Source organism: Peromyscus eremicus, chromosome 15 (genome assembly GCF_949786415.1).
Source record: "Peromyscus eremicus chromosome 15, PerEre_H2_v1, whole genome shotgun sequence".
Classification (NCBI taxonomy): domain Eukaryota; kingdom Metazoa; phylum Chordata; class Mammalia; order Rodentia; family Cricetidae; genus Peromyscus; species Peromyscus eremicus.
This window is the reverse complement of record NC_081431.1, coordinates 6,729,451-6,756,656: the sequence shown is the minus strand read 5'-3', so window position 1 is coordinate 6,756,656 and position 27,206 is coordinate 6,729,451. Positions and strand designations below refer to the sequence as shown.

At 43.4% G+C, this 27,206-nt stretch overlaps 1 protein-coding gene across 1 annotated transcript in view; it reads left to right on the top strand.

Annotated features, from left to right (window-relative positions):
- Ush2a (usherin) overlaps positions 1–27,206 on the top strand; it is a 697,985-nt gene that overhangs the window by 541,241 nt on the left and 129,538 nt on the right. The window contains exons 50-54 of the mRNA XM_059281179.1: positions 3,567–3,790; positions 7,412–7,616; positions 13,940–14,137; positions 14,770–14,924; positions 17,654–17,852. Coding sequence (XP_059137162.1) covers positions 3,567–3,790; positions 7,412–7,616; positions 13,940–14,137; positions 14,770–14,924; positions 17,654–17,852 — 981 coding nt within the window. The remainder of the gene's footprint in view (positions 1–3,566; positions 3,791–7,411; positions 7,617–13,939; positions 14,138–14,769; positions 14,925–17,653; positions 17,853–27,206) is intronic.

Below are 27,206 nucleotides of genomic sequence, written 5' to 3'. Positions count from 1 at the left end.
GTACTTGATAATATGATTTCAAGCTTCTTCTAATTCGTTTCTCCACTGTCTACAATAGAAGTCATCCACTGACTGTATAGACGATGTGAAAGACTGTGTACGCAAGTGGATCTGAAATATAAACCTCTACACATGTACACCTTGATAATATCTGTGTCTCGTTCAAAGACACTCTCCACATTCATACAAATGTAATGAAGAGCCTTTGGAAGAACAGACCAAGCCATCAATAATACATGACTTATTTTGTTTTTCTTTGGGCATATTTAAGATTGTGACTTCTGTGTGTCAAAGTTCAAAAGTCAAGTGCTGTGTGTGATAAATTAGGCAGGGGTCAAAGGTTGTTGCCATGCCTTTCGGAAGCTGGTCTGTCTCTAGATTTGCAGCTCATTCATGCTGAAGTGATGCACCATGGGTATTACTACCAAGCCCCGCTTTGCAACATCTGCTCTCCCTAAGTGAGTTAGTGCACGTCAGACATCTTTATGTCAGAATATCACAGTGATGGATGCAGACTTCAGAAAATGCTGCATAAAAATCTGGTGTGCCGTTCTGGCCATTAAGTGAAATTACTATTTAAATTAATGGCACTGTCATGGTTTATCTGTGCAAAGAATGAACGCTGATTAGAGTATTAAGTAATTAGCAATTTATCACACTGGAACAAGGTTGATAATAATTAAAGAAGTAATGGTTTACCAAGGAAACTAGAAAGGGAGTCACTTCTTGTTATGTGAGTGAAATCTTGCCTGAAAATTTTCAATTCAGAAAAGCCAAGATGAAGCCCTTTGTCAAAGAAAGCATCCTTTTTTTTTTTTCTCCCCTCGTATAAAAACAGTTCATTATCAAAATTTTAGTTGACCTGTCAAAAGTCCCTCAGAGCGATCCGATGACTGATTAGGGATTCGAATTAGGTCAATGTCTGCATTCTGATTTCATACTTAAAGCATGGTGAAGCCATGCAGTAATTTGAGAGTGGAGGGGGAGATTGTACTCTCCTCCCTAAAAGGCCAGGTTTCAGATTTTGATTGCTCTTTAAAATGGAAACACGAATAGTTTTAAGAAAATTACAAGAGGAAGAAAGTGGCAGTTGAGAAACCAAGGTTGTATTTAAACATATGATCTGAAGGCAGCAGAAAAATAATGTCCAAACAATCCCAAATTTAAGCCCATGGCGTTCACTTTTGTTTTTGTGTGAATGAGAGCATACCTTTATAAGTAGGCATTGGCATTTTGCATGAATATACCTGTCTTTATCCACATAATTAAGACTTAGTCTACAATGAAAACCCTGCTGTGCATATCTTATTATAGAGAACATGCCCTGGGAATGAAAATAAAAATTATTAATATCATAGTTTACTTTCAATTACTTTGAAGACTTGTCACATTTAGGTTAGCATGATACATCAAAACTGTGTAATGACTAGTATCTATTATTAGTCATATATACAATTTTTAAATATTGAGAAATCTTTTTGAATTATAAACAGTAGTGTGAAGGTTCTTCGGAGCCCTGACTGAGTAGTGTCTTTCTTTAAGAGATCCGCCACACTGAGATCTTCTGAATGATTTTTTTTTTGAAGCTTTGAAAATTCTTTGGTCTGTTATTAGGAGTGCTGTTCCTAATGTGGATGTTTGTACAGGACCAGATTAAACAACTCAGGACCCCGGAACACTTGAAATTTGAAGTTCTTTGCATTATCAGTCAGGACTAATAATAAACAAACAGAACTCTAATTAAAATGAATCATTCATCGGGTTGTACTGCTTTACGGCCAGATGCAAATTCTAATAAGCCAGCATGGCGACATGCCATCTAGACACCTTGATTTCTAGCATAATCTGACTCCAGAGAATTGTTTATTTAACTAGTGCTTTTATGTCTAAATTTATGCTGGGTTTCTTCTATGGCAACAAATGATGGGCATTTGGTCAGTGGGAGAAAAGTCTGTTGACCCTTCAGGTATGTGGGTCTCTTCCGATGTGAGAATCAGTGATTCTCCCTTGCGCCACTGTCCCCAGCCTCACAACCATGTCGTCTGATAGATCCAGAGCTGCATGAGGCTCAGAAAATAGTGGCTGGCTGCCATGCTCATTTTTCTGGGTGCATGTGTGGTTTGTGGTGTACTTAGCTTATTAGAATTTTGTACAATGGGTTCTGATCATGGTCACCCACCTCCCCAACTTCTTCCAGATCTCTAATACCCACCCAATTATTTTGAATCCATTTTTTTTTTTACCTTTTTTAAACCCATCAAGGCCCATTTGTTTTTCTTAAATATATTCTTAAATGTTTGGCCTTCCACTAGAGAATGATCATCTTACCAGAGACCACACTCTTAGAAAAAAGTGACTCTCCCTTCGCTAGCGGCTAACAATTGCCTTTAGCTCCCCAGTAGTGGAGAGACTTCCTGCCAACTCCCCACTCAGTGCTGGCATTTGGGATGACTTTGGCTTGCACCGAGATTGTGTATGATGTCCTAACCAATAACCACTGTGATTGACTGCTCGGCTGTGTTTAGAAGGCAGTGTTTCCTTGGAGTCAGCCACAGTCTAATCATCATTCCACAGTGGTCCCTGAACCTTGGGAAGAGGGCATGTGGTGCGCATTCCATTTAGGACTGAGCATGCCATAGCCTCTGCATCTCTGCATCTTGACCAGTTGTGGTCACTGTTGTGGTCACTGTGTTACTCATTATCTCCCCTTCTGATGTGAATTATTAGAGATGTAGCTGAATTATTAGAGATGAAGACTCTTGGCTCTTTGTTTCTGTTATTATCATCTTAGGCACCGCAGAATCCCAAGATGGTCTTACACTCAACATATCACTGAAAATAACTTGCTTCTTATTTTCTGCCTCCACCTCCCTAATGTTGGCATCACGGGAGTGTGATGTCATCTGGTTTATGCAGTACTGACGAGAGACCAAGCATAGGCAAGCACTCTACAAGCTGAGCAGTATCCCTGGCTTGGTTGTACATACCCATTCTAATTCTGGGAGAAAGGATGACTATGACTGTTTCAGACTCCATGAGACACAAATACCACACCCCAGACAAAGACAGCCAGGGGTGTACACAGCTCTTACCCAGGACTGCTCATCTGGATGTCACTACATTTCCACTCTGCCTGGCTCTTATCCCAGAGTGCCTGGGTGACCTAGCCTCCCTTGTGAATTTCTGGAGCTTTCTCTCTAGGATCTTTTAATCTAGCTAACCTACTTGTGCAACATGATGTTATCATCACAAAGGGGGCAGGCAGTTTTGACAGAAACCCAATTTTTTTTTTTTTTTTTTAATGGAGTGCGGGCAGAGTCTGGCCCAGCTGAATGATTTCCGAATGGTTCCTCTTGTGTGTTCTTTTCCTAATGAGTGCCTGGCACTCTTGGTAAGAAGGACCCTCATCACACATCTAAATCACCTTGGTGGGGAAACGCTACCTTTACTAGGACTCCTTCACTGAAACTGCCCGAGTCTGACGTTTTTATACCAAGCTTTATGGCTGCCTCAGTTTTCTTCCCTTTTTTTATTTGATATTCATATATAACATTTTATTGTTGCAGGAATGCTGTGTTGTGGGCAGGATTATGTGAATATGTCAGATACCATATGCTGCTCAGCTTCCAGTGGCGAGTCTAAAGCACACGTTAAAAAGAATGACCCAGTGCCAGTGAAATGCTGCGACACTGAACTTATTCCAGAGAGCCAGCGATGCTGTAATGGAGTTGGATATAATCCTTTGAAATATGTTTGTTCTGACGAGATTTCAACTGGAATGGGGATGAAGGTAATTGATAGAAAGCCTCTCGGAGGTGCTGCTTTGACGGTGGAAAGAGAAATACATTGTTCATAACTATTTTTCTAAAATAGGAATATAAAATCTCACGTGTGCATTATTCATTTTTGCATTCTATCCATATTAATACCGAATGAGTTTGTCATGATTGATGCTAGTGCAATGAATTCTAAAGGAATTCCTAATGATTAGCTGTTCTCAGGGAAGCTTTACCCAGCACTTCAGATGAGTGGATGACAGGAAGTATGTGCTCCCAGACCGAGCACCATCCTCTCTGGCCCCTGCACAGCACAGCCCGGGGTGCTGTAGCTGCCCACTGTGATGACTCGCCTCAACTGTCAACCTCATGTGATTTGGAATAACCTGGAATCACACCTCTGGGTGTGTCTGTGAGGCTGTTTTCCGGAGGAAATGACTGAGGTGGAGCACTGACCCCAGGCAGTGTGTGCTATGGGATAGGCAGAGAAAGCAAGCTGAGTGCCAGCCTTCGCCTCTCTGTTTCCTCCCTCAATATGTGTTCTTACTATCTTACTTCATGAAAATAAGCCTCTGTGTGGACCTGCTATGATCCACAGTCAGTCTGCTTGTCTTATCGCATCGGAAGTGAAGCACACAGCCTTGTACATGCCAGACAAGCACCCAATCTATCAGTGAGCTGCATCCCAACCTTAAAATGATGTGTGGGGATGTCATTTTAGCCTGGAGTTCCCCACCTTCCCTTCTGGGGGTGCAGCTTTATTATTCATTTGAGGATACTGCTGCTCTTGCCTTAGTTCTCACATCTTAGTTGGTCCTGATCTTCTTAAATCTGTCTTTCATTATTTCCCTTCTAGCTGTTCCTTGTCCACTGATTAGTTCATCATTTTTCACCTCACTGAGGTATTGCTGTGGATTTATCTTTCAACATTTCTATTAGTTAAAAAAGAAATAGAACCATTTTGTCTTAAGGTTTTTTTGGTTTGGGGAGGGGAATAGCTATGTTTATGATTCTGAGGGTGTTGGTTTGCTTATTTTTGAATGGTATTATTTGCTTATTTAGCACAGATTTGACTCTTCTTGGTTTATTTTGCTTGCCCTGAACCCGTTAACCTCTCACAGTAAGGCTTGCTGTGCATGGTCATGATCTGTCTATCAATGGGAAGCATGGCAGGGTAGTCACCTGTCAGTCAAGGAGTCACGTGGTCAAGAGTCCTAACAAGTACCCCAGTACTTTACCCTAGATCAGCAGTAGGGTTTGCCTAGCTTCCGGCTATGTAGGAACAGTAAGAACTCATAGGGTGCTCCTAGTGTGCACCTTGCAGATTTACTTTTCCCTTTCCCTGTTTTCAATCTGGGTCCTGACTATCCTCCCAGTGTGGCCTCTGTGTCCCTCTCAGTCACACAAGCTCTTGTTCATCTTGTCTCATTCAGGCATGCACTGCCAATGGCAGCCAGGAACAGCACACCACGGCTGACATCCTGTCTCAGGACCCATCCCATAGAGCCATCCTGAGACAGTTTTTTTTTCATGCCATACCAGAGATGGCCACTTATATAACTCCAGTTTCTTCCCCCTCCCATTGTTGCTGTTTATCAATCCCGCCTAACCACTAAGTCAACCACACATTTCAGAGTTTTACTGCTTAAATAGACTCTGCTAAAATGGTAGCTCCATAGAACGTGCTAAAGTGATGGCTCCATAGAATGTGATGTTCAGCCTTATTGAGATGTGATTGACATGTGCGTGTATGTGTGTGTGAGAGAGAGAGACAAAGACAGAGTAGTATGCAGCTTGACCTATATGTATACATTAGAAAATGATCACAATTGCCAGGTGGTGCTGGTGCACCCCTTTAATCCTAGTACTCGGGAGGCAGAGGCAGGTGGATCTCTGTGAGTTCGAGACCAGCCTGGTTTACAGAGTGAGTTCCAGGACAGCTAGGACTATTACACAGAGAAACCCTGTCTCAAAAAAAAAAAAAAAAAAAGAATGAAAGAAAGAAAGAGAAAGGAAGGAAAAAAGAATAAGGAAGGAAGGGAGGGAGGGAGGGAGGAAGGAAGGAAGGAAAGAAAATGATCACCAAACATTTTAGTATATGAATAACTCCACAAAAATACCAGTTTCCGTTTTTAATTTTCTTTTCTTTTTTTTTTTGAGTTGGGAGGGTATGGTAAACAAGCTTCAGATCTCCCCTCTGGGCAGTTTTCTTTTTAGAAATTTTCCTGTCACATCCAGTACTAGCCAGGCAGCTCCTTTGCAAGCCACTCACCTCCTGGTACTTCACCAATGGCCCTAGGATCTCAGCGGACAGGGAAAGTGGGGACATCTGGCTGGGTCGTCCTGGGGTACCGTTTGCAGCTCCCACTGCCTTTGCTTTGGTACTCGGCGTAGAGTCAATTAGAGGGCCTCGCTAACACACGTAGGCTTGGAGATCGGTGTCTTCAAGGAGAAAGTGGCTCTGCCCAGCACAGGTACCGGGTCTGCTCCAGGGAGCAGCTCTCTAACTTGGACAAATATTGACACGCCCGTGGATTACATCCCTGCCATGTCCTTAAACTTTATGTATTAAGTTCCTGTGTATATCCATTGTTTTACTTGCATTGGGACAGGTTTTAAATGGACAGATAAACATGTGTTTGCTTTGCCTTTTTTTTAAATGAAATTCCTACCATGTTTTTATGAAGAAGTGTTATTTTGATGAACTTGGAGAGAATTTAACCTTTCATGAAAGAGAGAAGAAAAATAATCAAATTCTATTTATTACTTATATGCAGGAATATAATGTGAATCTGTGTCTTATATGAGTATTACCTTCTCTGTAGTTCCCAAAATTTAAAATGATTGAGCACTTAATTTCTTCAGATTGGAGCACTCAGCAGTAACTGTAAAGCATCTAGATTCCTCAGAGAAGAGACTTACAAGTGTAAATAGTTATAACGACAATATGCAATGCTTAAGTTTTTAATGCCATGTTTTGTGGGTCTAACTTGTCTTCTCTCAATTTTTGTTACATTTATTTATTTGTGTCTTGGGGTCGTGGACACCTTTGTACCAGGCAGAATGAGGGACAGTGTAGAAGTCAGAGGACATCTCTGTGGAGGTGGTTCTCTCCTTCCCATGTGGGACCCAGGGATTGGACTCAGGGCTCCAACTCGGCACCAGGGGCCTCTAAGCCCTGAGTCATCTTGCTGGTCCCAGTGCCAATTTTTCTTACAGCATAGAAGTTTGGATTCTCATCCTCTATTTTCTCCAAAATACCACATGAGAATGGTGAGGTTCACACACAAACTAAGGTTCATATTTGTCACGTATGCTCTGAGCTTGAGGCACTTCAGGTGTGAGGTCATTTATTCACAGACCAAACCTTCCTGGTGAATTCAGTTTCCATTTCGTGCACTCATGCGCCCGAGGCTTTGAAAGTTCCCAGAGCTAGGAAGACACAAAAGTCAAATGTAATCCAGACTGATGGCCTTTCGATGTCTCTGCTCTTTCTGGGGTACAAACCATTTTCTTCTACGTGTTTTAGGATGTTTGTTTATCATGAGAGGAAAATATTTCATTCAAGTGATACAGAAATGCATTCCACATGGCTCAAGGAAGTTCCCAAACCTACTTCTCCCTTTTCCCAACAGGAAACCAAAGTATGTGCAACTGTCTGCCCAGCATCCATGGAGGCCACAGCACACTGTGGGCAGTGTGACTTCAATGCCACCACCCATATCTGCACTGTGACCAGAGGCCCTCTCAATCCCGTGGGCAGGGTAGCAATGGACAGACTGTGCTCTTCAGCAGAGGAGATAGTTTATTCAGGAGATGTAAATACACGCTCCTTCATAGGTAAGGTATACTGAACTCTCTGCCCATGGCTGAGTAGGCCTAGTGAGAGGCTGCCACTAATGCAGACTCCACTCCGTTTCTCTCTGACAGTCCCCCTCATGTCAATCAATTCCATCATACTTTTAGGTCAGCTTGTTTCATGGTAATCAGTGACATAATCTGGATGCATTCAAAACCAGTTATTTAAATTTTTTAAGTCTGTCCTTCAATAGGGATATATAGTTTTAAATTAAGTCAAAGGAGAATAAAGAACAAGAAGTAGATAAACTGTGTGTGCCTTTCTGGTATATTCCATTGATTGGCAATTTTTTATTCTTGAAGTTCTAAAGTAACTTCCAATTAGGGCAGTGAGTGGACTGTGTGTGTTTGTGTGTGTGTGTGTGTGTGTGCGTGTGTGTGTGTGTGTGTGCATGCGTGCGTGCGTGCGTGTGTGTGTGTGTGTGTATGTGTGTGTGTGTGTGTTACATATAGAGCCAGAACGAGTCCACTTTAGTTACATAATTCATATACACTGCAGTTAAATAAACAGAGTAATGCTATATTCAGCATGAACCATGACTGTGCCTCCCTTAACCACAGGCAGTGAACATGTCAAATTCCAGGAATGGAAAGTTCCAGGGGAGACAGGAAAGCGCACAGAGGGAAGGGATAAGGAGAGGAAATAAAGTGTGCTGATCAAAATTTACTCCAGTGCCGTATGAGGTAGCTCAACGCTCCTGCTTACTCCCAAGGCAGTCATCTAGTGAGATCATAGGAGCTTGCTATGGGAAGCAGATCAACCCACACCCAATGCCTTCGGAAGAATGAGATTTAGAAGCTTCCATGGGGGTGAGGAGCTTCCTTCCAGGTACCTGGCACCTCCCTCAAATGCTGGTTCCCCTTCTGCGGCCCTTCATCATCCTGCTCAAATCCAAGGCCAGGTCAGCCATGAGCCCCTTCTATTCCTGCAGCATCTGGCTGACAAAAACCAGCCCTCTGCTGCATGGCACTTGCCGTGGATACTCGCTCCATCTGTCCCTCTAGGTTGAAATGTTCTTTAAAATCATATGTTTTTGACTTTATTGGGATTTATCACACTGCTCATAAAGAAAAACTCCTTAATAAATAACGTTTTGAAAGGCTTCAAGACAGAGCACAGTTGCCCTGCTTTCCAGCCTCTGCTGTCAGTTAAATATCACATCAGTGGACTCTCCTTCTTAAATGAATGGGTTTTCATCCCATACAGTCCCCGGCTTTTATCTGCCACCTGCAATCAAGTCAAGATTGTGAAGGGCTCTCAAACACACTTGCAGGATCCAAAATGAATAGATGTGCTACTGTTGTAACATTATAAGGGCTTTTAAAACCTACACTCCCGGTTGCTTTTGCCTGCCAAAATGCCATAAATTGAACATGAGAAACAAACTTTCTCATTTGTGGTGGTACTAGGGTCTACCCAGCAACTTACCCAGTTTTGACAGGCACTCTCCCGCAGAGCTTTGCCCCAGCCCACTTCTTACTTGTTTTGAAACCATCTCACTAAATTCCCAAGGCTGGCCTTGAACTCGCTGCATAGCCCAAGCTGACTTTGAGCTTATGAACATCCTGCTTTATCCACAAACTTTACTGATTTGTGAAAATTGTTAAACACCCTGACAAGTCTATTTGCTACTCACTGTACGCACTTAGGGCTCACTCGAGATTAGAGAACCTGCCAGGAGTTCGATCCCTCTCCTTGCAGTCATTGATTGCAGCCTAGACTGATCAGTGTGTGTCAGCCCTGCCCCGTGTGTGTGTGTGTGTGTGTGTGTGTGTGTGTGTGTGTAACTGTGCATGAGTAACAGTTATAATTAGAGAAGAAATCAAGAAGTTGAGAGAGAGTTGGGGAGCTTGGTAGGAGTTGGAGGGGAGGGGGAGAAGTGGATATGAGGTAAATAAAATATTTAAGCATGAAATTCTCAAAAAATGTGTTTTATATATTTGCATGTATATATGTACATGTATTAAGAGTCTGGGCATATGTCTCAATGATAGAGCATTTGTTTATCATGCACAAGGTTCTAGAATTGGTCTCCAACAACATATATTTATATTACATATGTTTATATAATATATGTAAAGAGTGTATTTATGTAGTACCTACTAATAGGCAGTCATTATACTAGCACCAGCAGCTATAGACAAGCAAGAATTATCATCTAGGACCTGAAGCCTAAGTGAAGAACTTGCTTGGGTGTTTGGGGGCCGGGTGGTGTGACAAAGAGCATCTGTGTCAGCACAAAGTGGACTTTGTGACCCCAGATGCTTTTGAAGAGTCTTGTAAGGATACCCGGTCCAGACCAGAAAGGTTGGGAAAGACTTTGTGACTGAGCTGAGAAGGAAAGACAAGTTGGGATCTATGAATTTGGGGCAAGGATGGTGAGGCCGAGAATATTGCAAAGCCCAGGAGCAAAAGAAAAGCCATCTTGTTGGAAAACAGTATCTCAGTACAGCTGGTCATCGTGTTTCTCGTACAACTGCCATGATGCCGCGGCCTGGCTTCTTGCAACATTCTTGTCACACCCTTCCATGAAAGGTAAGAACAGCAAAGTGTGACAGGAGATTGTCCCTCCTAAAAGTGATGCAGGCCAGGTGTGGTGGTAAATGCATGTAATCTCAGTACCCTCGAAGCTGAGGCAGGAGGATTACAAGCTTGACGCCAACCTGGACTATCAAGCAAGTTCCAGACCAGGCTGGGCAACATGATGAGATCCTGTTCCCACCCTGCGAAAAAATAGTCTTCCATTTCTCTTCAATCAGTCGGTGATATGGAAATGAAGTGACCACACCAACCAAGCTATGACAAAAAGCAGGAGATTTTCTAAGCAGGAGGAAGGGAAATCAGGAAGGAAGAAGTGAGAATGTGCCAGTAGCAGCCATGGGCAACAAGGGGCACACGCCCTCTTACCAGGGAAAATGGAGACAGAAGATCTGTGTTTTAGAATTCCTGTTACTACAACAAACACCTGAGAATAATCAGCTCACAGGCAGGGAGAGCCTTGTGCGGGCTCCTAGTTTAGAAGCGCATAGTCCATGGTCAGTGGCAAGATTGCCTTAGGGTCTGTGCTAAGACTGTACAGTTTGGCTGGGAGAGTACCGTGATGGACTCTGCTACCCTACTGACCACCAGGAAGCAAACGTATAGGAAGCTGCTGAGGTGTGCACATACCCTTCAAGGATACGAAGCCAATGATGTCATTTCTTCCACCAAGTCCTTCCCCCAAAGGTCTCACCACCTCCCAATGGCAGCAAGGCTGGAGGAACAAGCCATCAGCACATGGGCTTGCTTTGGGGATATCCAGGTCCAAACTTCAGCACAAAATATCTGTGGGGAAATTTACACTCTCCAAAGTTCTACCACATAACTAGCTGCATCTCATTTTCCTGTGGATTTTATAAAGTAGTCAGGGTGGAGAGTTTGCTGTTGGAGATGCAGATAAAGAAAATGTGGCTCATGGGGTGTCATGGGTGAAGAAAAAATGCCCCCTCCCCTTGCCCCTTGCCACCTGTGGCAGAAAGCAAGCTGGCCTGAGAGCCACGAAATTGGAAGAAATGGTCCTGCCCCTCACCAGCTGTAGCAGGTGGGAGATGGGGCACAGCACCTCACCTGGGCAGTGCACTAGAGCTGACCTGTTGGCAGGGGAGCAGGGGAGCCAGGCCTGTGTGTGTGAGAGCAGGAAAGCTACCCCTAACTCCTCCCTCATATGCCATGGGATGGCAAGAGTAAGGGAAATATGCCCTCTCCACTGACTCCTTGCCACAAGAAATAGGCAGGAGAGATGACCTCAGGGGCATGAGAACTGAAGAGCTGGACCTGCCCCTCACCAAGTGCAGAAATCTGGAGAGCAGGCCCTGCACCTCGCCTGAGCAAAACAGTAGAGCTGGCCCTGGTGGTGTGAGTGTAGTACGAGTGAGTTGGACCCAAGGGTGTGAGAACAGGAGAACTGGCCCTGCTGCTTGCTGTCTGCTGCATTAGGTGAGCTAGCTGGGGCAGTGCTGGCAAGCTCGCCTGGGTGATGCCAATGAGGGAGAGCTGGCAAACTGACCAACCCAGCCACCATCCAGGCCCAGAACCAGGATTATGAGATAGCCCACCCCAACACCCACCTCATCTATGAACTGCTGGGGCATGTGAAGGGGCCAGACCTGCAAATCCGAAGCTCCAGGATCTCCGTGACAGAGGGCAACAATAGGATATCCAAGAGGAGTCCTAGTGAGAGCCCAGTGTCTATGGTGCAGCAGAAGCTAGAGACCTCACCGGGAGGTGGTGGCGCACACCTTTAATCCCAGCAACTGGGAGGCAGAGCCAGGTGGATCTCTGTGAGTTCAAGGCCAGCCTGGTCTACAGAGCAAGATCCAGGACAGGCACCAAAACTACACAGAGAAATCCTATCTTGAAAAAAAAACAAAAAAAACAAAAAAAGAAAAGAAAGAAAAGAAAGAAACCAGAGACTTCGAACCAGACTGATAGCTCATTGCAGCGAACACTTACAAGTGAAGATATATGGACTCAATGGGCCACACTACAGCCTCCATGCCAAGATTATTTTTTATTTGTTTTCTTTTTGTTGTTTTGGTTTTTTGTTTGTTTTACTTTTAAATGCTGTTTTATGAGAGAGGTTGCAAGGGCAGAGGGCAGAAGTGATGGGACAGGGAGAAGAGTAGGGTTGGAATCCATGATGTGGAACCCGCAAAGAGTCAATAAAAAGTTTTAGAGAGAGAGAATGTGGCTCAAGTCCCTAAGGGAATGGACCAAATTAACCAGACTCCAGTGGAGGGAGCTCACGTGTCCAGGAGTAGCTCCCTTCCCGTCCTCACTCTGACAAAGAGTCACTCAGAAACCAAATGTGAAAAGTAAAAAAGGCTCCAAGTTTACAGGAGTAAATAAGTGCAAAATAAATTTAAATCATTAAACTTTCAGGGTTTTCTTTTTGCTTTTTGTTTTTGGGGTTTCTTTTTGTAAATGCATAAAATTGATATTTTGGGGGTTATTGAACTTAGGGAACTAAGACTTTGACACACAGTGACTAATGAAAGCCAACCAAACACTCAGCAGATTGGGTTTCATTGTTCTAATGAGATTAGTTGGTTGGTTGGTGTTTGGCTTTGGGTTCTGGGTTTGGTAGAAGTGGATACTGCAGGGGTATTGTTTTTATTCACTAACATGGCACCACCAGAAGCTAAGTTTCGAGTCTGTGTCTCATGAAAATATAACTTATGTGATATTTTAATAAAGTAATATTAACAAAGTAATAATTGGTAAGATTTATAGTGACCAAACTACAAAATAGCATTGGCAAACCTGCCTCATCTAGAAATAAAGGGTACACGAACTTTTGAGACACTCAATTTAACCTTACATTAGTCTTCTTTTCAATCACTTCTTTTGTATATACCTGTGTGTGCGTGTGTGTGTGTGTGTGTGTGTGTGTGTGTGTGCCTGCATGTGTTTATGCGTGTGTATGATGTGTGTGTGTGTGTATGTATGTGTGTGTACATACGTACATCTATAAGCCAGAGGACCATGTTGTTTATCTTCGTCTGTTATCCATCTTATCTTTGAGGTAAGTTCTCTCACTGCCTGGGTGCTCTGGGATCTGCCTTCCCCCACCCCACCCCGAGTGCTGGGATTGCAACCCTGCTGAGCCTAGCCTCTCCCATGCATCTGGTGTAGAGTCCAGGTCCCTACACCCACACAGCAAGCTCTTTCCCTCTGAACCGTCACCGCAGCCCCTCGGTTGTTCCTTTATAAGCACTTCTTTCTTCAGAAATGAGGAGTTCCGTGCTGTGAGACTCCCATCTCCACACTTCAATTTTTTCATGATTTATAAAATGAAGATATCTGATTTTTATTCACAAAGGGGTAAAAGCATTAAGCATTTGTTTTACATGTTTAGAGATCTTGATTTTCAGGGGTTGGAGACATGGCTCATAGGTTAAGAGTCTGTACTGCTCTTGTAGAGGATCAGAATGTAGCTCCCAGTACTCATGTAGGAGAGAGGCTCACAACTGCCTAGAACTCCAGATCCAGGGGATCCAATGCCATCATCTGACCTCTTCAGGCACCATCGCTCACACACACACACACACACACAGAGAGAGAGAGAGAGAGAGAGAGAGAGAGAGAGAGAGAGAGAGAGAGAGAGAGACAGAGACAGAGACAGAGACAGAGACGAGACAGAGAGACAGAGAGACAGAAAGACAGAAGTAAAAATTAAATTTAAAAATGATTTTGACTTTAATTTTTAATGTGATGGCTTAAAAAAAAAAAAGTAAAGCCCCAGAGTCTGTTTTTGTCTTTGCAGATGTAGACCTTGAGCCCAGTACCATGTATGAGTACAGGGTTTCTGCATGGAACAGCTTCGGGAGAGGATTCAGCCAATCTGTTAGAGCCAGCACAAAAGAAGATGTGCCTCAAGGAGTCAGGGCCCCCAGATGGGCCAGAACGGGCAACCCTGAAGATGCTATTTTCTTAAACTGGAAGAAGCCCAAACAGTCAAATGGTATTAAGCTACTTCAAAAATAGAATTACCTAACTTTGCAAATTCCTAAAATATGTGGAATTACCTAACTTTGTGAATTCCTCCAATATGGAAATGAGTGTACTATATATTGGCATGTTATCTATTCAGTGGGAAATATTTACTGATAGAGGAACCCTCTTGTGCCAGCTCATCACTCACCTTTTTAAGCCAAAATAAATAATAATGCTAATAATAATCATTCAAAATCCCAAATCCTCACATATACCAGAGCTGCTTTCAAATAAGCAGAATATAGTTGAAGTCAAAATTGTTTCATTGTTGAAAGTAAATCTTTTAAATCATGAACAGAGATAAACACATAACATAACTCTGTCCGGAATCCATCTTCCCCCAGTAATAAAATTGAGAACTGCTTGGACATAGAAAGGTGTTGTATTTTAAAATGCTCATTTCTCTAAAAATTTAATGTCAAGGCTGGTGAGACAGCTTGGCATACTCCACCATGCCTGACTACCTGAGTCCAGTCCCGGGACCTGCAGAGTAGGAGAAAATTGACTCCATAAAGTCAATTGAAAAGTTCTCTGACATACATGTTTGAAAGCAGTTCATGTGTGTGGCGTGACATATAGCCTGCGTTTTTTGCCTTCCAGGTCCTATTACTCAGTATATTCTTCTTCGAGATGGAAGGGAGCGATTTCGGGGAACATCGCTGAGTTTCACAGACACGGAGGGGATTCAGCCACTCCAGGAATACTCGTACCAGCTGAAAGCTTGCACAGCTTCTGGCTGTGCAGTCAGCAGCAAGGTGGGAAAAAGAGTCCAGGGTGAGGACTGTGTGAGCATCCTGGTGTGATTTTTTCCAAGGCCACAAAACCGTGTCCCCTCAAAGTGGCATTGAGGGGAGTGTCCCCTTCCATGGATGTTGATGCTGAAAGGGGAGATTCCTGTGACAGAGATTTAACCAGATATCAGTGTTTTATTAGGAACAGCAAACTCTTGAGCCAATGTCAATGACTCCTTCACACCCCTCTCTCATTACTTATTTCTGGGTATTTGTTGTGGTTGGCTGGGGTATTCCCATGATGTGGGTTGGTATCAAAAACAGTTAGTGCTCAATGAATGTTAATGTCAGGGCTAGGTTTTTAAATTTGAAGCACATGGAGTTCATCTGACACTGGAAGAAAATTGGGGGGGGGGGGAAGGCCCATTCCAATTTTGAAAGAAACCAAGTGGTGAGTGGTGGTGGTACCTTTGAGAGGTGCTGAGTCACAAGGAATCCACACTGGATCCTGTCCACAGGATCAAATGCCCATCTTTATCATCATCACGTTCCCAGGACCAGGCGATCGCCGTGATGCAGGTTATCCTGAGGCTGCCTCTCATGTTCTGTTGCTGTGACACAGGCCCAGGTACCTTTCTAGTCCAGCAGTGTGCCTCACTCCCTGTGCAGCCATCCAGTCTTACACTTCTCAGCTTCCAGAACATTGGAGCAAAAATAGAAAACTCTTCTCTTCTGTGTTTCTCAGCTGTAGGTACTCTGTTATAGTGGCGTAACATGGAATGGGGCAGTAGTACTCTACAAAGCCATCAAATGTCCAAAATTACTCATCAATTAATTAAATTTGCACCTAAATATCATACCTTCAAATTTTGCCCACTCTTAAAAACCAGAAATGGATGAGGCTGCCATGCAAATAAGTGACACCAATACTTCAGCAGAAGTCTTGGGAAGGAATAATAAAGGCCTAGATTCAGTCACTGGGTCCAGAATGAGAGGCTGGGAGTGTGGCTCAGTTGGTAGAGTGCTTACCTAGGATGCACAAAGCCCTGAGTTCAGTCCGCAGCACTGTATAAGCCAGGTGTGTGCTGCAATTTCATCATCCTGAGGTGTGTGCAGGAGAATCAGGAGTTCGAAGTCATGTTCAGCTACAGTAAGTTTGAGGTCAGCCTGGGCTACAAAACACTATCCTAAAATAAAAGACAGTTACAGCAGAATGCAGGTGATAGAATCTGCAGACTTTGGTGTCAACTCTGTATAGAATATGCAGCTGTGTCCAACCTGCAGCCCTTGTTCATATACACCCCTGGGACTGAGCCCCAGTGCTCAATTATAAACTACTTAAAACATTGTGAGCTTTTGGGCATTTTTTTAAATTTGATTCTGCGGCTCTTAAGCATAAACTTTGTAGATGACACAGTTGTGTCACGATGGCAAAAGGCCAGACACCCAGAAAAGAAGAAAGTAAAGTGTTGTATGTCTTTTAAGGTATGTATTTTCAGCTGTTTGTAGGTGGTGTTGCTATGATGCAAGCAGAAACAAAGATGTTAAAACAATAGGATTATCTTCAAGTGTCTCAAAACTAAAGATCAGGGTGACAGAAGCAGATAGCATTGGTCATTTTAAATGAAAAAAAAATTGTCTAGTTGGATGCTAGACCAGGAGATGGGCTTGCTAGAAAAATCTATCCGAGAAATTAAAGCAATGGGTTTAGATGTGATCATGAGGGACACCAGAATACCACTGGTGATGAGTGATGGAGACTGCTATAGAATGGAGAAAAAGAAAACGCCTCAGAGGAGACTGAGAGGAAACAAAGAATTAAGGAAGAAAATGAATTAAGGGCCATTTCACACAGGCCAGCAATGGGAAGCCACCTGGGAGACACGCCGACAGACAGAATGCTTCTAACGCTCTTCACCTGACTGAAACTTCAGAAGAGTGGGGCCTACACACCGTTGCAGGAGCCACACAACACACAGAGCCCCAGTGAGGACTGAGCCCGCTACCATGCTGACAGATGGCAGCTGTTTGGACCAACCAAAAGCTAGTCTGAACGGTCCTTGGACAATTCTATATTTTGTGTGTAACAGGGCCTGGGCCAAACAGATGCCAGAACAATTGGTTAAAACATGAAATCAGGTTTATCCTGTGGGGAAAAAAAAAAACATCTTCCCAACAGCAAATTGTGTCCAGAACCATGTTTTGACACCACTGACTCGGTGACTGGCTGGTTTTTCTTCTCTTCCTAGAGCATCAGCATAGACAGCATACCATTGTCCTGGGAAGAATGCAGGGGAGTCCGCCCATTATGCTGCTTAAAGCAGGCTCTGTGCTAGCAAGTTCAGACGTAGCTTTTGCTCCATATTTACTGATGCTTAACTTTGCAAAATCAGGCTGTTAAAATGCAAAGACACTGATGGGCCATATGGAAGAGAGTTCTCCAGGCAGACAGTCTGCCAGGCAGGCTTGCACTTCTTTAAACTGAGGGCCGCACTCTGCCTTCAAAATTGTTGTCGGACCTGTTGTGATAAATAGTAGTTGGAGACTTATGTAATGTATTCAAGGTCAGATTTCATTGTTTAAATAGGATGAGAGGGAAAGAATGAAGGGGAGGGGGGGACTCCTTCTCCCAGCCTTTGCTAATGATATGCCACGCCAGACGGCAAAGCTCTAAAACAAAAGCGACATTTTCATTGATCAGGATTCCTAGTGGACAATGACAATAAATTGCTGTTTAATTTCTACGCTCGCAGGTCATTGCTGCTCCCACCCGAGAAATCCCTGAGAGTATCTCACCACCAAACATCACAGCCTGGGGACCAGAGACACTGCACCTCAGCTGGAGTGTCCCTGAGAAAACGAAAGATGTCATTAAGGAGTACCAGCTCTGGCTGGGTGGGCGAGGGCTCATCTACACAGACACAAGTGACAGGCGGCAGCATACGGTCACAGGTGACAAAACGGGAAATCTCCTGGAGGAGGCTGTCATGGCGCTGGGGTTGGGGGGAGCCTCCCAGGGGTGTGTGTTTGATATATGAGGTCACTTCAAAAGGACACGTTCTCCTGACATATGGTCAGGTCCTACTTAATCCATGCTAATCGAAGAGCCCACACTGGCAGCAATAAGCCACGGCAGCAGAGAAACTTCAGAAATCATTTATATTTGGCTTTGGTACGCAGCGTGGAGAGAGGGGGATCGTGTCAGTATTAACTTCTTTTTTTCAAACAAACAGCACGATGCATTCTCTTTCCCCAGGGATAGATTCCCAGGTAATGGGGCCAGGATAGCCAAGTCAGAATTGAGAGGCGGAAGAAGAAAAGCAGAGAGAGGCTGCCGGCGAGCTCCAGAGTGAATAGCTAATACTCCCTCGTTGACAGTGACTGCTTGGGACTTCTTGTCGTTATTATTTCTGTTAATTAATAGCGACTGTATTAGTTTGATTATGTATAACATTGTCATCATTATTACAGTAGTGCAGTGCAGGAGCAGAGTGTTGGGTCAACCCTCACAATGACCGTAATGATAATTAACATGGGTAGCTTGAATATTTCTTTGGACGAGAACATGTATTTCTGACTTTGTCTTCTTATCACCTCGTTCAGTTTGATCATAGACTTCGCACACCCCGGGAGTTTAATACTTGGTGTTTACCTTTTTTTTTTCTCTTTTGCTTCCATCACTAGCAAATGCAGGCTGCAGACAGGGGCCTGAGCTACCTGCTCAGTGCTGCATTGCTAAGACCTAAACCCACCCTCAGCAGGCCAAGAGGGCACAGGTGATTCTTAGCTCTGTTTTACTGAAAAAAAAAAAAAAAAAAAACTTCTGGGAGACAGTCATTTAGTTTCTTATTGGGGTCTGGTGAGTCGTTACAAACACATCTGGAAGTTTAGATTCTGAGACCACGATTTTACAAATTATTTCTCCATTTCTTTCAAAGACTTCCCAAAATAATGACCTCCTCCTGCTGGTCTCTGTGCTTTCAAAGAGTATTAGTCACGCAGATAACAAAACTTATAGGAAAGCACAGAAATGTCTAGAAAGATATGCCTGGGTTTTCAGAAGTCCAAATTTATGCTGCACAGGTGGGAAAGTAGCTCCGTGGTATTTTGCTCCTAAGTTCTGTGGTTTTCTGCCATCCAAGCAAGCATTGATTGAGAGGATCACTGGTGTTTTCCATGAGTCCCAAGAGTCCTAGGAAGACACTTAGTACAAGCTTGCACACCTGCACACCTGTATACCTGCACACCTTCCACCTGGAGATCATGTGCTGACCTAATGGTAGCATGGATCGGGAATGCTTTTATCAGCTCAAAGGCTCATGTTGGTTTCTTATATCTTATTTCACTCAAAATTGACATGCATTGTTTTATGTACTAGAACCTCACCTTTCTTCATGTCTTTACCATCTTAAAGAAGAGTTACATTGTAACTCATTTATTTCTCACCATATCCCTGTAAGTGAGGGAGGTTTGTAGCATCCATGCTTAAAAGATGAAGAAAACTCACCCACTCAGGATGTCCACGTCATTTACTAGCTCCGTCTGTAAAGGAATCAGAATGACTCATGATCTCTCTCTCTCTCTCTCTCTCTCTCTCTCTCTCTCTCTCTCTCTCTCTCTCTCTCTCTGTCTCTGTGTGTGTGTGTGTGTGTGTGTGTGCGCGCGCGCGCGCGCGCACCTACCACTAGTCAATGGTTATGGTCTTGATAGTATATAAAACTTTTACAAATAAGATTGTGAGGGCTAGGGAGATGATTCAGAGGATAAAGTGTGTGTCTGCTGTGCAAGTTTTCACATTAAAAAAACATCCAGTTGCTGAGGTGGCATACATCTGTAATTCTAACACTGTGAGGGGAGAGGGAATAGCGGAGACAGAATTCTGGAGCTCACTGGCCAGCCAATTAGCCCAAAAATAAGCACCAGGTTCAGTGAGAGACCCTGTCTCAAAAAATAAAGTGGAGAGCAATCAAGGAAGACACTTCATGTTGACCTCTGACCTCCACAAACACAGGCACTGGCAAACACTACACACATACACACACACAAACACACACACTCCTCACAAAAATTAATAAATTAGTTAATTAGCACTGTGGCCTCTAAGATGCTCTTGGCAATGGAGAAGGCTGATCAGTAAAAGGATGGTGGTTAGGCCAGTGCAGGGCACAGGGCTGGTGATATAGAGGACTTGGGTGGACAATGGCATCATAACTGAATGTGAATTAAAATTTTAAAAGTCAGCTAAAGCCACCTGAAGCCATGTACCAGTTCATACTGGTTTCACAGCTAACTGAGAGGCAAGGCTGGAGCGTTGTGGCTCAGTCGTGTCTATCTTTGTCAGCAGCCTGGCTTTGTATTGTTGCCAACTGTACTGGTTGCATGAGGGATTGGCTTTGAAATCTCGGCAAACCAAATTCAGTTATAGTGTACAAACCCACAGGATGGATGGCCTCATTAATTATGAAATAATTTCAAAGTTCTCTCTGTAAATCCCTTCGCTCCACTGATTCTTCCTTTCATGGTCATTCTTAATCAATATTTTCATGTCATAGAGAAATTTATACACACATATTGGTGCCAGAAGTCCTTGCATTAGAATAAATATTTTAAAGTTTTCCTATGGAAGTTAAACTTTTACAAATATCATAAAGTGAAAATAATCCTTTTTTATATTTCTTGTATTACTTTTTGAGATTTTCCTTCATGGTGCTATATTTACATCATTTATTTATACCTCACTCTCTGCCCCATATAACTCTTCCCACATCCCAAAAACCCTCCTATATTTATCTTTAATTAGTACTGTTACATATATATATGTATATATTAATATAACCTGCTGAATTCATTATTGTTGCTCAGATATGTATGTGTTTGGGGCTGACCGCTTGGGATTGGATGTGTGTGTGGAGGGTGGAGTCCTCCCTAGGGATGACTGAGTCTCTGTCTTCCAGCAGCCATTAATTGCCTGCAGCTCTTCATCTAGGGGTGGGGCGTGTAGGATTTCCCCCATCCACACTGGGAAGTCAGTAAGTAGTCCACTGGTGTTGTCATTGTGCTGGTCTTGCTTAGGTAACCATACCACTGAGATTTTTCTGGGCATAGATTCTCTGTTGTATGTCAGATACGCTATCTCACAGTGGACGTTCTGCCCATTTGGCTCTTTACGGTCTTTCTGTTCTCTTTTGCAGTGTTCCCTAGCACTGAGTGCAGGGCTTGGGTTAGAGATATATCTAATGGGGTTGTGTGCCCACAGTCAGTTCTCTGCATCTGGACTAGGTTGCTGTGATAGTCTCAGAGTCATTTGGTCCATCCATCCATCTTAAATGCAGCTAGAGAATCTTTCACTTGGCAATAGAGCCCTAAGAAGAGTGGGTCCAAAGCTTGCTAAACACAGTTCATAAGGAACGGGAGTGATGTTAGGCACAAACATCTCTAAACTCAGGATCTCCAAAGTGTGGTGTGCTTTCTCTGTCAGAGAACACCAGGTCCATGGTCAGCTGACTGACCAAATGCAGGACAGAAGCATTTATGGTGTGATGGGTGTTTCACTAAGTTCATGGGATAAAGGAAGATAATGGAATTTGCTTCCTAGACTATCTAGGTGTTTGTTGAAGGATTGCCTGAGATGCTTGAAATACATATTTGGATTTCTCTTCATTTCCAAACCCTGGTATTCCCTAAGCAACAGAGCCCTAATAAAGCTGTAGCACTAGCCTTCCTGGAGCCTGAAGGATCTCAGTCCGGGGATGGCAAGAGGGACCACTAGCACCTTGCCACAGCCATGTTGTCTCCATGCTTACTTTTAATTACCTCGAAGCCTCTGAAACATGATCCCGTAAATGCTTTGTGGGAATAGTGGCAAAGGCCCTCATCACTCGCAACCCATAAATTGCTTATAATCCTCTAAAGATGTTTAAAAAAAAGCATTAAGTAATTGAAGACAGGAAGTCCTCAGTTAATTATTTAGAGGTGTTATCAATGCTCTAAGTAAACTGCAGCGATGTCTGCTATCTCCCCACACCGAGACCCGTGGGACCCAGGAGACAGCAGCTCCCTGCAGCTCATATTCACTAATGCAAACAGCACATGGAAGCTCATCAATAGAGACCTTCCCAGGTCACCTATGACTAAATTCATCTTCTGTTCTGTCCTAGACACAGCGTGGGGATGGCAATTCTGGGCTCTACAGCCAGCCTGTGTCGTAGGGATAGAGAGAAGGGTGGAAGGATTACCTCAGTGGCTGAGTCCACTGAGGAAAGTGAATGAATGAATGAACGAATGAATGGCATCTTCTTTAGCCGTAGGTCTGGGAAGGACTGTGTGTCTCTGAAGTCTGGGTAAGCTGTTGCCAGATGAATTACTTAGGGGCTGTTCATCATTGCATTGGAGTCAGAAGGTGCATCCAGCCATTAAAGTAGTGAACTGGAGACAATTTGCTCCCTTTCATTCGCTTCAAAGTTATTGAAAGCCCTTTATGCTAAATAACACAAACCCTAACAATTCTATTTACAATAGAAAGTTGAACATTAGCATTATGCTGATGCCAATATTATACAAATCACTTTTGGAAATGAGAACATGCAGTTTGAACATCAGTATGACCAAATGTGGAAAATCTTTGTGAAGGGTTTACCTTTAGATAAGTCCATTGTGTGGTGACAAACTGTCTTTATTGTCATGGTATTTATAACATTTTATTGAGCTGGGAGATTAAGCTAGGATAAAGTGCTGTGGGATGTTCTATATGTCAAATGTGTTGCTCTGATTGGTTAGTAAATAAAACACTGATTGGCCAGTAGTCAGGCAGGAGGAAGTATAGGCGGGACAAGGAGGAGGAGAATTCTGAGATGTGGAAGGCCGAGTCAGAGACACTGCCAGCCGCCAAGATGACAAACAGCATGTGAAGATGCCGGTAAGCCACGAGCCACGTAGCAAGGTATAGACTTATAGAAATGGATTAATTTAAGATATAAGAACAGTTAGCAAGAAGCCTGCCACGGCCATACAGTTTGTAACCAATATAAGTCTCTGTGTTTACTTGGCCAGGTCTGAGCCGCTGTGGTACTGGCGGGTGAGAGAGATTTGTCCTGACTGTGGGCCAGGCAGGAAAACTCTAGCTACAATAAAATGTTTGCTTCACAAGCATAAGGACCTGAGTTTGAATCCCCAGAGCACACATAAAGCTGCACATGGTTGTAGCTGGAGAATTTCTCTCCAGCTCCCGCCACCAAGTCCCGCCAGTCTCAGAGCCCACTTATAAAATAAACACACAGACTCTTACATTATTTAAACTGCTTGGCCATTAGCTCAGGCCTGTCATTGTCTAGCTCTTACTCTTATATTTAGCCCATTTCTATTAATCTTTACTTTGCCACATGGCTCGTGGCTTACCGGGATCTTCCCACGCGGCTTGTCCTGGTGGCGGCTGGCAGTGTCTCTCCTCTCTGCCTTCCACTTCCCAGAATTCTTCTCCTTGTCCCGCCTATACTTCCTGCCTAGCCAATGGCCAATCAGTGATTTATTTACTGACCAATCAGCAACACACTTGACATACAGACCATCCCACAGCACTTCCCCTTTTCTTTTCTTAAAAAGGAAGGTTTTAACCTTTACATATCTCCAAAGTCAGCTTGGTATATTTGGGAATTTGGGCGTAGTTTCTCTTACTACTTCCTGCTGGAGGGGGGCGCTGTATCTTATAGGGATACAAAGAAAATTTTAGAATTATGGAATAGTCCATGAGGGTATGTCGTCTGAGCCAGTTGCCTTGAAACGGTTCTGGATGTTGGATCATCAGGGCCATGGTGTCATCGGAGACCTTTCAGGGGGTCTTGGCTGGTCAAACCTGATGTATCTTAATCTGGAACAAATCCATAGCCTCTGGCTTTCTGTGGAAACAAAAGAGACTCTTTTCCAAAGCAACATATCCTTATATCCAAATTTTGAAGTCAAGGTATCTTTAAAATATACATTTTGGCATAACTCAACAGCTTTTACAATCAAATGTTTTTCTGCAGTTAAAAATCCCAAAGACAACACAATCCAGATTCTCTGTGTAATATCCATTTTTACGTGGCTTATTTTTTATATTACCTTTACTGTCTCTTTAAAGACTTTATTTTTAAAAACTATGTATTTCTTTATACAACTGTATATATTTCTTTTTCTCTCTCTTCTAAGCCTACGTACATTTTTACACACATTGTAAACTATTACATCTGAATCTGTCTTATTGTGAATCTATCACTTTAAACTGCAGCAGCTGTGGCTGCTGGCTCCGCCCACCTCAGCTTCCCAACATGACTACGTTTACCACCAGCTCTGGGAGCTATCGTGGGTCTATGCTTTTAGCCAAGCAGCATGTAGCCGAGAAACCTCCTTTTTTGTTTTGTACTAATAAAGGCTAAATCCACCAAGCAGCTTAATGTGCCACTTGCAGAGGCTTCATTCGTACGGGGCAGCAGGTCAAGCACACATGCTAGGAACCCACCAGTAGCTCAAACTGGCAGCTGCTGCTCATTTGAGAGAGACAATTAGGAACTGTTTTTAGCTCTGTCTTAGAATCTTTTTTTCCTCAGGTTTTTAGGTGGAAACTCTTGCCACCACGTTGGACGCCATTTGTAGCTGGAGAGTTTCTCTCCAGCTCCCGCCACCAAGTCCCGCCAGTCTCAGAGCCCACTTATAAAATAAACACACAGACTCTTACATTATTTAAACTGCTTGGCCATTAGCTCAGGCCTGTCATTGTCTAGCTCTCACTCTTATATTTAGCCCATGTCTATTAATCTTTACTTTGCCACATGGCTCGTGGCTTACCGGGATCTTCCCACGCGGCTTGTCCTGGTGGCAGCTGGCAGTGTCTCTCCTCTCTGCCTTCCACTTCCCAGAATTCTTCTCCTTGTCCCGCCTATACTTCCTGCCTAGCCAATGGCCAATCAGTGATTTATTTACTGACCAATCAGCAACACACTTGACATACAGACCATCCCACAGCACATGGTAGCTGTATCTGTCTATAACTCCAGGACTCCTACAGCACTGTGGGAGATAGAGGCAGGAGAATCCTGGGAAACGCAGGGCCAGCTAGCCTGGTGGTGTACAGCAGTGAACAGCAAGAGACCCTGCCTCAAACAAGGTCAAAGGTGAGGAGTGATACCTGAGGTAGTCTTTTGACCTCCACATATGTGATGTTGCCACACACACAGGTACACACACACACACACACACACACACACACACACACACAGTGCCAGGGGCAGGAGTCAAATAACATTTTTCTTGTTTATGCCTCAACTAGTAGGTAATCTTAAGGAAAGAGAAAATAGTTTCCTGTTACCTGTTTGTCCTGTGTTCATAGCCATTCACATTTTTAAACTATTTGTTTATTCATGTATGTAGCCCAAGCTGGCTTCAAAATTGCTACATAACCAAGGAAGAGTTAAGACTTGTGATCCTCCTGACTACTTCCTCAGTGCTGGGATGACGTATGTGCCCCACCATGCCAAGCAAGTACTCAAGAGCTACATCCACAGCCACCGAAAATGTTTCTTAAATAAGTAAATATTGAGTAGGACACTACAATGCATAAAAGCTTATATCTGTTTTGATTGTAGATAAAAGTCCCACTGCCAAGCGCACCTAACTCTAAGGCAGGATAGGTTACAAAGTCTGCAAGTCCCGTTACAGAGTGAAAATTCAGGCCTCTTTGTTCAACACTTGTTGAGAGTTTATAGACAGTAAGAGCCGAGGAGTAAGTGAAGTGCCGGCTCAGGAGCCTGGGTCTCTGAGCAAGTCACCCCACACCGCAAAGCCACCATCGAGAGGCATCCAGTGCTGCAGACCCACAGACACAAAGAAATCTTGGGCGGCGAGTGTGTCCTCAGAACTGTGAGCAGCCCTCCTGTCCCACAGTCATGTGTAGCGCCATGGTTGTATTTCCCATGTGCCACGCAATCACCGATCAGGGAGTGGTAGACCTGTGAAAATAAACATGAAAACTGACTTCATTTCCATTTTTCCAAAGCTGAAGAAAGCTTCCTTGGTACTTACTTTTTAAAAACGTAGCATCAACCATTCATTTTCTCTACTTTTATGCCTGCTAGTGGCTATAGTATTAAGCCCAAAGAACTGTAGTCAAGAACTGTCTAGATGCTGATTTCTAAGGAATATAACTCCTTCTCCCTAAATCCCAAGTACTCCAAGGTCCACTGCCTAAGAGACCACTAATTCATTATGTTTTGTCTCGGTGACTCTAGCTAGCCCTTATTCTCCATGTTGTTTATGTTTTTGTGTCTGAACATAATCAAAACTTGAAATCCTGTTTCAATAAAGACAGAGATCTGGGGCTACAGCTCTGAGTTATAGAACCTTGAGCAGCATGCTAGAAGCCCTGGGCTCAATCCTTAGTGTCACGAAACATAAATCAACTATACATACTGTGATCTTCCAACAAATGTATACATTACACAATGCTTACATCAGAGTAATCACTATCAGCCTCATTAACTGTCTGCTTAGATACCAATTCAGTATGGCGTGAACCTTCCAAACTCTTTCCTCAAGTTTTTTAGTTGTTGTTATTTTTATCTTCCTTTTTTTTTGCTTTTGTTTTTGAGATAAATATCTTTCTATGTAGCCCTAGATGTCCAGGAACTGGCTATCTAGACCAGGCTGGCCTCACAGACATCTGACTACACTTACCTCCTTAGTGCTGGGATCAAAGGTGTGAGCCAACATGCTCGACCAAGCTTTTCTGAAATATGTTGGCATCATTGTTATCTGGAGTTACTCTGTGCTAGAATTCCTCCTAACTCATCTGGTCACCATGGATGACCCTTTAGAATGGCACCCCCACATAAGGCTATTTGGAAATTTCTTGGAAAATAACAGGGACCATTACAGCATCATTGGTTGGATGCTTTAGAGCAGTGATTTCTATCTGAAGACACAATGAAGAAAATGCCTTTTCCTGCCAATGTATTTAGAGATTAAAAACCAGAAGCCAGCTGTTCCTTCTAGAGTATATCACAAATGTAACTGACATTGACATAGGTTTCCTTTGCCAAATCATATTTTTATGAACCATCCGTGGTTTGTTTTTTTTTCAGTCTCTTTTTGATGCATATTACTCTTGAAAGTAATGTTAGTGGGAAGTGTGATTGTAATGAGTTTGGTTATATGATGCCCCTTTCCTTTCAAAGAGAACATGATTCCCTGTAGGGAAATTCGTGGAATTATTCGCCGCCGCCGTCATCTCGGCTATTCTGAGCTGTTAAATGCCTGCTTTGTCTCCCTGCGCTAGCC